This window comes from Olea europaea, chromosome 13 (assembly GCF_002742605.1).
Source record: "Olea europaea var. sylvestris chromosome 13, O_europaea_v1, whole genome shotgun sequence".
Classification (NCBI taxonomy): Eukaryota; Viridiplantae; Streptophyta; class Magnoliopsida; order Lamiales; family Oleaceae; genus Olea; species Olea europaea.
Window position 1 is genome coordinate 12,295,371 of NC_036249.1, and position 12,515 is coordinate 12,307,885.

At 32.7% G+C, this 12,515-nt stretch overlaps 1 protein-coding gene across 1 annotated transcript; it reads right to left on the bottom strand.

The window, feature by feature from the left end:
- Positions 1-493: 493 nt before the first annotated feature.
- Positions 494-2,080, bottom strand: LOC111407626 (high-affinity nitrate transporter 3.1-like). Its single transcript, XM_023037240.1, has 2 exons — positions 1,861-2,080; positions 494-1,278 (listed from the first exon to the last, which is right to left on the bottom strand). The coding sequence occupies exons 1-2, from the start codon at positions 1,988-1,990 to the stop codon at positions 794-796; spliced, it is 615 nt and encodes a 204-aa protein (XP_022893008.1). The 5' UTR covers positions 1,991-2,080; the 3' UTR covers positions 494-793.
- Positions 2,081-12,515: the final 10,435 nt, after the last annotated feature.

Consider the following 12,515-nt stretch of genomic DNA (forward strand, 5'->3'; position numbering starts at 1 on the left):
GTTATTTATTTATTTATTTTTTTACTAAATGACGTTTCCAGATATCATAGAGGAGCGAATTTTCTTCACCGTGACATTAATAGAGTTGATATCTATCTCTTTCTTGCATTTTACTAGCTTTTTCTATGTCTCTGCACGTACATATGAGGTGTAGCTGAAATAAATAAATCAGCTGTATAATGACAGCATTATTTCATGTCAAAGCTACATATAAATAATCAATTTGTCGTGGATCCTGCAAATTTAGGTCAATTAATTAGTTGCTACATCCTCATCGTTGACTTTAGGAAAGTGCCATGCATCATCTTATATATAAAGTCAATGATAGATTCATAGATAATCTGTGTGCTGCCTTTCTCTTCATACTATAAGAAATTTGTTTATTTTAATTTACATGATAATAATTGTCTCTCTTTCTTTTTTTTTAAATACATTTTGAGCTCTGAAACTCTTTATCCTCATCAGATACTAATGAAGCAAGACTGTAAGAGACTGGGCAGAAAACATGGTTATCACAACTTTAATAAATAGAACAGGAGATGATACATATGATCAGTAATTTATTTAACTTCTATAGCCGAGCTTCTCTGCCAAACTTGAATATCATTACAAGAAGGTTTATAAGTCCCTGAAAGGCTCTGTATTAGACTGAGAGCATTTTTTATATTGATTGTTTACATGCAACTGGAGACTTCCAGTTAAATTATAATATAGGAAGAAAACACAACTCGACTATTACAAAGTACTAATAGAACGTAGAGTAGTTTTTGACTAAGGTACTCAAGAGACTGCATCACTTTGCTTGGGACATCTTGGCTTTTCTTTTTTCCAGGAAGAAGAAACCGAACAAAGACACGACAGAGAAAGCAGAGAAGCAAATTGAGGCAATGTCAAGCGACACATGGCGTCCACTAATTGCCTGGACATTGAACAAATTAGTGGTCTTATGAGCATCCGTGGTTTGGCCATAGGCTATCTCTTGGTCTGCAGAGTTATAAACATATGCTCGGACAAAGTATGTAGCAGTTGGCACATCCCTCTCTACTGTCCAGGTGAAGGTGGTGTTAGAGGAACTGTATGGCTTAGTAACAATATGGTGTTGGCAGGTCTTATCTTTGTTTAAGTGGTCCTCAGTTCTTCTCCAGGCTCGATCCTGTTGGCTAACAGCGGCGTAACAGAGCTTGAACTTTACTGTCTTGTAGCTTGAATCTGTCCCAGCTGCTAGGGATTTGTTGAATGAATATGTCACTGTTATATTGTCTTCCCCAGCTTTCAGTACTGCAAATTAGAAATAATTTTAGATGTGAGCAAACATATACTTGTGAGTTGTATCTTAATAGACAAGGCCAGTAATTATCCATCTTGAAATAAATATTACCTTAACTGATTAATCATGATATTTACATTCTGAGACTATTCATGTTATTTTTATTTTCTTTAGCTTCCAGCTAAGTTTATTATTCGCGTTGAAAGAACTCAAGGTGACGTATCACGTCTCCCTCCAAAGTTCTGCATTTTTTGCTTTATTTCGTCATGTTATAGATAAATGCTCTCCACTTACATGATGATTTGATTTATGGCCTATTTGGCAAAGTTTCTACTTTTGTTTTTTGTAAAAGAGTTGTCAGGAGGTCACTTTGGACTAACATTCTCTAAAATATTTTTTAGCCAGACAAAGCACTTTCAAAAAATTATCTAAATAGGTCCAAAAGCAATATTTTAGTCCCATGAGCTTTTGGCTTTTCAAAAGTCATGTCAAACGATGCTAAGTGCAATCTTGATTAAATTAGAGTACACCTACATGTCTGAATTTGTTTTTTAGTGTGTGCACGCTAGGGAGAGGGGGTGGTGAAATATTACCTTGTCCGAGTTTTGGTGAAGCGGTGACTATAAGACTTTTCTGAAGAGATGAGAAGGTTTCTACACCATCAGAAGTGGCTGCCAAGCATGAAAACAGGAGTGAAACAAGAAGAAAACCTTGAATTGCCATTAACTCTATGGAGTTCCAAACAATCAGGGAGAAAGATAATGGAAAGTTATGAAATCCCACTGATGATCTGATGTGCCAAGATGTCTGATTTTTGGCTGCTTTATATAGAGGAGATGCACATTTCAGCACAGAAATGAAGGGTTCTCTTTAAATGTCAGCATCAAAAGTCAACCACTCCCAACGGGCAGGTTTCCTATTTATTTTTACGATCAACAATTAGAATATTTAAGATTAAAATGTTCAACTATTCCATGATTTTTTTATATGGCGAATCGACCGAAGGCATGTTCGAAGGGTTGTTTGATTTTTCAATTATTTCTGATGAATTTGTTTACAAAGTTGACTTTCCTTATACGTTCTTGGATGGACTGGTATATTTTGGAGGTGTTGAAGAATCACAGGTAGAGATTCATTTATAAATTCAATTTGCAGAAAAGACATCGCTCCCCTATTCCTGTTTCCAAGCCTGGCCAAAAAGCAAGGTTGTTCAATTTGATACTGTATGAATTTTTAATTTTTATAGGAAAAACTTGCCCCCCCCCCTCCCCCCCCCAATGCAGTGGAAAGAGTAGATAAACAAGATATAAGGGGAATTTATTTATTTATTTATTTTGTTACTTTTTTAATATTTCGATTATTGTATTAAGTTTATAAAAAGAATTTGCCCAATGGATTATACGCAGTCGTCGTAGAAATACTAAGGATCGGTTTAACATAGCTTTTGCTTCTTGTAGAAAGTTACTTAAGAAAGTTACTTTATATATTTTTTCTAAAAGTTCTTTTAATCATATAAAGTATTTTCAAAAATTTATTTAAACAAGTTCTGAAGCAATTTTTTTTGTCTCAAAAATATCTTTTGACTTTTCATGACTGGTTGAATGAGTCATAAGCTTCTCTTGGCAACCAATTTATAAATCATTTAGGCCCTGTTCTCTTTACCGTTTTCGGGCCGTTTTCTGTTTTCGATTTTTCAAAACGGTGAAAACGTGTTCTCTTTCCTGTTTTCCTTTTAATCATTTTACTATCTAGCCCGTCTAATATTGGTACATACAATTACTTCTATTTGAATCGGTAGCTTTCTACGTTCCGCATCAAATTTGACTTGAAATCTTTATACTTTAAAATGGGTATCTATCTTCTTTTCTCATTTCGGGTTCTTGGAGAGATTTTTACATTTTGTTTAAATAGGAAATTCAAATTTTACCTAAATATGTAAACTAACTAATAACTAATAGATGATTTCCATTTGCACAAAGTTTAAAAGACACTCAACAAACTAATTTGGAAAGTGTTGGAAATAATGGATTAAGTGGCTAACTTTGGCACAAAATTTGAGTGAGACCCAGTTGACTATTTTGAAAGTTCAAGATTGATTTTACGTTCTCCTTCGTGAGAACATCGAAATTATGTATTTACATGTCAAAAATAATGTTCGAGTGAAAGGTGTGCCAATTGAAAATAGTTTATGCTGTTGGAAGGAAAACATTTAAAGTTTGTCCCACATAAGAAAAATATGAAAAGAAATACCACCTTCGAAATAGTGTGATCATATGTAGCATAGAGGCTCTCTTTACGTGCACGCGCAGGAGGGCAAATCGATCCAAAATAAGCTTCGAACATGAAAATTAACCCTTTGGAAGAGCCTACGTTTTGCTAATTTTTTTCTCTAACTGACCATTTGATTTTTAAAACTGTTGAAACTCCGATATTCATTGTCATTATATACCGTTAATGGCATTCATGGTAAATAGCCTATAAATACAACCCGGTTCTCTCAATTCCACACAAGAAGAAAAACGGGAATACAATTTCTCCAAATTTTTCAGAATACAGCTTCTTCATACTGCATAAAGTTTCATATACAGCCTATAGTTTAGTGTCGGTCCAAAAGTTTGTTGGTGGTTCTGTTCAACACAAATTCTATTCGCTCGAGTAGTATTTGAGATGCTCAAATTATACTGTTGATCCGTTGTATCCAGGGAGACAGACGTCCAATTTAATCCTCAAGTAACTACGGTGAGGGGCGAATCTGTTTTAGGGAAATTGTATTCTCACAGGTCTCGATGAATTTTTTTGGCTATTTAGTTTAATTATTCTGTTTATTAAAAAGTAATCTGCATTATTTGGCCGACTAGATCAATTTGTTCAGATTATTTTATTCATTTTATTAAATCTGCTATATTTTGCCTAATTCACTGCTATACAGTAAATGCAAAATTGGTATATGCTAATATGGTAAGTTGTTGAATATACGGTAAGCTATTGCAAATACAATATGTTGTTACAAAAATACAATATACTGTTGCAAATACGATAAGCTGTAAATATAATAATATGCATATACAGTAATTTGTATATACGATAATTTGTAAATATGATATGTACAAATCCAATATCTAAATTGCATATACGGTATTTGTTAATTCGATATTCATTCCTAGCTATTCCATCTAGCACATATAGTCCAACATAAAGAAGATGCTCATTTTAGAGTATCTTAAACCATTTTTCTCTAAAAGAAACCCAAACCAATTTATTACCGCAATTTTGACCACTTAAAAGAGGTGTATTTTTTTATTTTTTATTTATTTATCTATTTTTATTTTTTATTTATTTTTTTTTGGAGAAATTGATTTTTAAATAGTGATTTTCTTTTTTGGAGAAAAAATAGTTGAAAAGTAGGAAAAATTTTGAATTTACTTGCAAAATATTTTATTGTGAGAATATATAGTTGAAAATGAATTTAAAAAGAAAAAGTTTTGTTTAATGGTTGTCAAACTGGGGGGTTAAAATCGGTCATCTCGCCAAGAAAGTGTATTTCGCTAATTACCTATAAAGTTTACCATGCAAGTAAATTAGTAAGTTTATGTTATGTAATTTAAGAGTGAAATAAAAGTACTTAAAGTAAGTATTATTTTTTTGGTACTTGGAGCACAATTGATTTAAAACATTATATTCTTTATATACAAAAAACTCTACTTTAAAGAGTTAATGCTTAAAAATAAGTTTCAAGATACTCCCTACTTTAACTTTTTAAAATATAGAGTTGGCTTTGTTAAGAATTGTAAAAATCATTTTCCTGAGAATTGTAAATTATTGTATTTGATTGGTATAATTTTTCACGTGAAAAATATTGAAATAAAAGTAGTTTTTGCTATTAGTTTGGCTTTGTTTTACATGAAAGTTGTCAATTAAATGAATAGATTTTATTGGTATTAGGGATGAAATTTATTTACATTGCAAAAAAAAAAAAAATCAAGAAAATCATCTATCTTTTGGTGTTCGTTTGACTTTGTTTTACATGAAAATTGTCAACTAAAGGGAAATATTTTTTTACTATAATTCTTAGAATTTGTTTCCACTACTAATAAAAAAAAATTGGTACAGTGACCGCAGAATTCCAATTCAAGGAAAAGGTGGAATTCGGCTGAGGTGGCAAGAAAGTTGGAAATTGAATTCTAAGGAAAAAAAAATGTTATCAAATAATGTAAAAGTGGAAGTTGGAAAACCAATTCCTAATTCCATGGAAAAAAATGGTTAATAAAACAGGGCTTTAATTCTATTCCACCGAGAGCAATTAATTCGAAGAAAAAATAAACATTCAAGAACACACAAAACTTATGTAGGTTCATCTCAATGTGAAACTACATACTCTCTCGTTACTGTAGTAATTCAATATGATGAAAAAATGTTTACAAGAAAATACTGCACTCGTATCTTCTCTACCTCTCTTTCTATCGTTTTGATGATATTAAGAATGTCTAAATACAACTCCCTAAGATAAATTAGAGCAAAATCAAATTTTGCAATGACTCTAATTCCTTAATAAAATTTTACAATAATACAAATTCCTAAACAATCTTTAACAAAATAAATAGGATCGACAATATTTGAGCTCCATAAAATGGCAATAATTAAAATCAACAACAAGGCTCCACAACAGGTTCGGCTCTCCAAACACACTCTATATTATTAATAAATAATGATTGCATTTAATAAGTTGCATATTTCAATACATTATTTCTCAAACTATTCAAATATATTTAGATTAATTGATTATTGACATATAAAAAATTATGTTAAATAAAATATGAGGGGAAATCAATAAATATTTTTTGATAAATTTAAAATGAAGGGCCAAAATAGAGAGCAATGTTAGAGTGCATAAAAATTTTGACTATCTAAATCTAAATATGCTCTCTATAATGCATAAAATGTTCTTTATAAATAAATGGAATTTTGGATATGCTCTTAGCTTTTATTTTATAAATAATTATGGGTGTTTTTGATTGTCAATATTGTTCATGAAAAATGTGTTTATTTACCCAAATTCGTACTTTGGTACTGTATGATTGTCATTTTTTCATGGACAACATTTTTCTACTTTTAGTTACGTGACTATATTTTTCTCAAAATTAAAGAAATATTTCCTTTAGGAGGGGTAAAATTTTATTTTCCAAAGAATTCACTCTCCCTTTCTCTCTCTTATCTATCCACTCTTTCTTATCTATCCACCAATAAAAAATGGGACAAGTATAATATTTTCTAGGTTTAAAATTAAATCAATTAAACACTTTTAATTCACAATTTACGTGCAAATAAGTTTTAGGTAATTAAAGTACCTAGAATTTACTCTCTTTTTTTTCCATGCAAATTCTATACTTATAATCAAACGCCAAATGTAATTGAAAGAAAATAAACATGGTACATACTTAGGAGAGGGCGGATTGACCTATAGCTAAAAGGCGGAAATCTTAGTAAGACAACTCTTGCTAGACAAGTTTATGACGACGTAGTTTTTATTTTACATCAGCTTTGCAAGACAGTAATGTGCAAGATCCTACTGGGCATTCTAGATTCCCTAGGAATTTGAACTGGGGAAATGCTTAAAGAGAGCAAAGAAAAATTAGAAAAACATTTGTATACAAATCTAAATTGTAGAAGGTATTTAATTGTAATGGATGACGTACGAGATACAATGGTTTGGGATGATATGTGAAACATTCACTTCAAAAGGACAAGAATGGGAGTCGAATCATGATGACTACTAAGCTTGAGAAAGTGGCTGGTTATGAAAATTCTTGTTCTCCTCATCACAAGCTTTTTCTAAATGAGGATGAAAGTTATTTTGTGAGTGGAAGTTTGGAAAACATTGTTGTCCTCTAAGTTGGGGAAAATCGGGATGAAGATTGCTCGCAATTGTATAGGACTTCCACTCGCTATTGTTGTGCTTGCAAGCCTCCTTGAAGGCTACACAAACCCATTACTGGACGAATGCTGAAGAAATTTTAAGTTCGGTATAGCTTCAAATGACTCAAAAATATTATCTTTACGCTATAAGCATTTGCCTCGTGAAAGGGAGTTTCCTCTATGTGGGTACAATTATTCACCTAGGTCATAAAGTCAAAGGTTCAACATGCCAAAATGTTGTCAAATTTTCGTTTTCGGTTTGTAACATGATCCTTTACTTTGCTTGGTACTACGATACTAATACATTTTGCTTGCAAAGTCTGAAATTAGCTGGAAAGAATCAAACCATACTTATTCATGATTGCTCTTGCTTTTATCGACTCATCTGTGAAGCCTAATGCAAGGTGTTTTATGTCATATATAGAGGGAAAATCAAAAGGTACTTTTATTAGCTAACACTATTTGCTATGTGGATCAAGATATCTAGAAGAAGAAGAAGAAATCCAATGGAGACAAAGGATGTTGAGTGAATTAGTGTGAGATCTAATTTAGCATTCAAGTCATATATGCAGCCATAAATGTTCTTGGCAGCATTGACCGACACAAAAAATAAATATAAATTTCCAAACTGGCACGTGTATGGCAGATGAAATAATGAAAGTGAGTGACGAATAAATTTTAATCTTATATAGAGGAGTTAAAACATGTTTAGTAGAGATTTTAATCTAATTAAATCATTTTTTTGAGCGTTATTTCACTATTTTAGTCGTCATTTTTTAATTTTTCTCTCACACCCAATTTATCTCTAACGGTTAAAAAATCAATTAACAAAATTTTTATCAAACAAGCACTTAATTTCACCAATTATCACTGAAATTTGTAAAAATTTCAAATTAATCTTCGAAGTATTTTTCTTACTCTAGTAGAGACTATAGTTTATAAAGACTTATAAAAACTAAAGTAAAACATGACGTGTCGCCATTGAGTGCCAAAATGGTCTAAATGTCCAAAGCTAGCACAACATCGAAATCTTTAGCCTTAGAACATGTTTGGGAGTGCTTAAATTTTATAGCATTATGAGTTGTGGGTCCTACACGATGTGCAAATACATAATGGACTATATATGAGTTTCTTATGAAATATATGGATAAAAGTATTTTTGACCATATTAAATTATAATTCAAATTTTGCCAAATATTCCCTTAATTAGCTTTCGTTCCTGAATTTTGGATCAAGCACTGTGTCCAACAATGACATCTCGCTTCAAATGCCTCTGCATCTACAAGATACATTATCTATATTTCACATTTCGACTAACATTCTGAACCTAATTCGAAGATTGGGGAAAATTGATTTTGGGGGAAGAATATAATTATGAAATAACATGCTTGATTTTGATCCAGTACAAGCTTTTTTTTTTCTCTCCAACTATTTATGCATACATGGCACGAAAATTGTGAGTATCATGCCCTAGGTCCAATCAATTTTGGATATAAATACTTTTGATATATAATTAATACAATTTAATGACAGATCTATTATTTAATTAATAGACAAATAAATAAATAATAGAGTCCGTAGATTCAAATTTTCGTAATTTGTTAATCACAAGGAGTTGTGATTGTGAGATACAAATTACGTCCGAATGATTCTTAAATCGTCCGTGGTTGTAAGTAATAACGAGATACTGATATCATTATTACGGATAAACCATCACGTGTGACATTTCTTAATTGTGAAATAAGTAGCTGATCTCACAAGCTAAAGTGTGGTGACACTTAAATGAACACGTGGATGTTTTGTTATAGAACAAAACATTGGAGACCCGCCGAGAGATTCCACATGGATAACTATCTGAGTGTCAATGGTTAATCTCTAACGTTCGGTAGTGGAATTGGTTCTTTGACTTAAGATCATCATGGTACCTTATATGAGGACAGTCATACTTTGGCGGTGTTGGATGTTGCTCTGCAAAGAGCCACTAATACGACATCGTTCGGGTACGTCAAGAATCATATAAAGGTTGTGATTGATCAATAAAGGATTCGTCACTCTTAGATAGTAGGAGATTATGATTTGCGTTTCATTCAATTAAGTCGATGATGAAATCCTTGGCCAAGGTGTACTCATAAGTCGAAAAGGAGTTTTCGACTTGTATTGACTTAATAGTGGAGTGAAAGATATGATCGATGATCAAGGTTGACACACTTCCATATCTCGTAATTGATCGGATTATATTGACGAAGGGATTATAGTTTCACGGTAAACGAACGAATTTGATTTTGTCATACCACTTGACATTTTTCGTCACATGTATTGTCCTGACATATTGCTAGATGTCAATCAGGGACGGCGAGTGTGAATTGACGATAAATTAAAATGGTGTTTGAATTTATCAATTTTGATTAGATCAAAATAATATTTCACGTCGTTAGGTATCGTGGTCGGGAACGTAATGGGTCGTACACAAAAGAGAATTGGAAGATTGCAAATTATCAATTGGTTAATTTAACAATCGTTGGATAAATTAATTAATTGAATTTTTTATTTATATTCCCGAATTAATTAATTGGATTAATTAATTCATTGACCAGGTTTAATTAATTGAATTAATTAAATATTGGATCAGACCGGGCCGAGCCCGTTTGGGTTTATATAAATACATGGCTAGAGTTTGAGGTCCATATGATTTTTATCATTCTTGCTGGCACAAGAGGAAAAATCCTGGTAGCTGCAATCTTATTCTCTGTGTGGATCACCGTTGGAGGCTGGACAATTGAACAGCTGTGGGTGGCGAATCAAGATTGCTGGAACTAAAGGAAAAACAAAAGATTTGCAAAATTCTTCAAATGTACAATCTTTATCACGATTTCTATATAAATAAAAAGGGATTTTCGGTGTGAATCGAAATAATTTTAATTTTTCGCTGTGCATGTATAAGTAGATTCCAACAAAAATAACATTCGAAAACCAATGTGAAAATCAATGACGACACCAGTGATGGAGCTCGGGGGACCAAGCCCATCCCTCAAGCCCCTTAACTTTTAAGGAAAAAAGATTTAGCGAATTTTTTCTTTCATGTATCAGCTCAGTTTTCATCCCCCTAACGACATGTCTAATAGAGCAAGAAAAAAAAAATGCCCCCAGGGCACATCTCCAAGTGGTAAAAGAGGAGGGTGGAGAAATCCAGCTTTGCTTGAGGCTGCTGCGTCAAAGGTTTGAATCTTGAAATATGTATTTGGCTTTTGGGTAAGTGTAAGTATACAAGCAGCCTTCCACCATGTACCCTTGAAGGCATAACCTGCGATTTACCTCCCTCATGATACTCCAGGGTAGGGGTGGTGGGGGACCCTTAAGGTTAGGGTTTAACCTTTTTTAATAGAGCAAGAAAAATATTTCAATGACCAATGTGAAATTTCTTACAAACTTCAATGACCATTGATCTATGCCCTTTTTAATTAGTGATGGCCCCGGGACGGGGCACTCGTCGCACCCAAACCCCGCCCCGCCCCTCCTTAGACGTGGCAGGGTGACGGTTTGTCCCATTTGCCAGCCATTTATTTTTTTATCATTATTTTTATTTATTTCTTTTATTTTTTTCTCTTTACAGGATGGGTTCGGGATAGAGCATCCTCGCCTCGACATGGAACGGGGTTTTTGCCATCCCTATTTTTAATATATAATAGCTTTTTTGAATTCAAGGCAGGATTGATTCTGTTCCTAGTTAAAATACTTATTTCCATGCAGAGTTAATGGAAGTGCAGTCTTCTTCGCCACATTTGGGGCATAGATTTTTTCAAACACAGATTTGACTCTTGACAGTGCTAAAGGGCCAATCAAAAATATTAAATTAAAATGAGTAAATTAAATACAATTATAAATTGATTTATAAATTTTAATCAAAAAATCAAACATTAATTTCAATCACACAAGTGTAACTATTACTTATTATTATCTACACATTTCGTGAAATTCGCTAAGACTCCTCTTACTATTAATGTTTATAAACTTGTCAAATGGAAGCTGAATGAGACATACTTTCGATATAGATGTTTTTAGCCATGTCAAACTTATGAGGGGGTCAACTGGACTAGAGCGCCCAATTTTGTAACGGCAGATGAGCCAAATGCAATATTTGAAAATGAATAATATGGAGATTACTCATCATTCATGGCTATTGCACCAGCCTATAGCTACGAGCCATTAGCCGGCCAATCCTGGGTTGGGCTTGGATCAGCTCATCAAGAGTCCGGGTTTGGTCCCAATTTACACCTTTAGGTACTTCTTAATATGTGGGGCCACATAGGTTGAGAGCAACTGACTCCATAATGCTGAATGAACCAAATACAATATGTAGGGTTGGGTAAAAAAATCGAAAAAATTGATCAAATCAAACTGAGTCAGGTCGATTTCAACAAAAGAATTGATTTGGTTTGATTAATTTAAACCATTAAAAAGTTGGGTCGGCAACCAACCTGTCAATCTTCTTTGCCCCCCCTTTTATTTTTTATTTTTTGGCTTATTATTCAACTATTCAAAACAAAGAACTATTGAAAAATTAATTGGAAGATATGTTGCTTGAGCTGGACTGGCATGGTATAGTTGTAGGTAGGTCTCGACTATCCGAGTCGGACTTTCCTCAAAATCTTCATGGTCTGAAACATTTTTGCTCTTGGATCTATGTAGGGCCAATGGTTCCATCTAGTTTTTACTCATTAAAAATTAAATTTCAAGAAAACCCTTCTATAACAAGATACGGTTATGGTTTTGAGACTTTTAAGTAGTTCTCAATTCCATCGTTATGTACTCAAGTACTTATCATTTGTATCACCTCTCTACCATTTATTTGGCCTATTTTCTTAAAGATTCACAAGACGTTCTACTCGGTCAGATTTACATCTCTAAATATTTTTCAATTCAACATATGAAACACAACAAAAATAAAATAAAACTAAAAATCATTACATGATCATCAACAAATTATTAAGCATTTAGTCAAAATAGCAAAATCCACCGCTTGTTATTTGCTCAAGTTTACTTGAACTAAAATGATTCAGATTCATACCATAGTGACATATTACAGTCAATTTTATTGAATAGCATAAAGTTTTACAGTATTGGATAATACACTTATCAAAAGGTGAATCCGAGGTTCGATACCTTTCAAGAACCCTCTTTCTAGGCATTGTACATAAATTATTGAGCCAATTTTCAGCTTTTCCTTTCTAGAGGGCATTATTTAATAATTCATGTAAGTTGATTGATTGCATTTGTCAAAATTTACTTTAAAATCAAAATTGACTATCTCAATCAATCACATGTAGAGTCAAATGGA

Excerpts from the sequence above, each read along its gene's own strand:
- LOC111407626 (XM_023037240.1), bottom strand. The coding sequence starts at position 1,990 with ATGGCAATTCAAGGTTTTCTTCTTGTTTCACTCCTGTTTTCATGCTTG. Across the intron at positions 1,279-1,860 it reads TTCACCAAAACTCGGACAAG|TACTGAAAGCTGGGGAAGAC; the intron begins GTAATATTTCAC and ends TCTAATTTGCAG.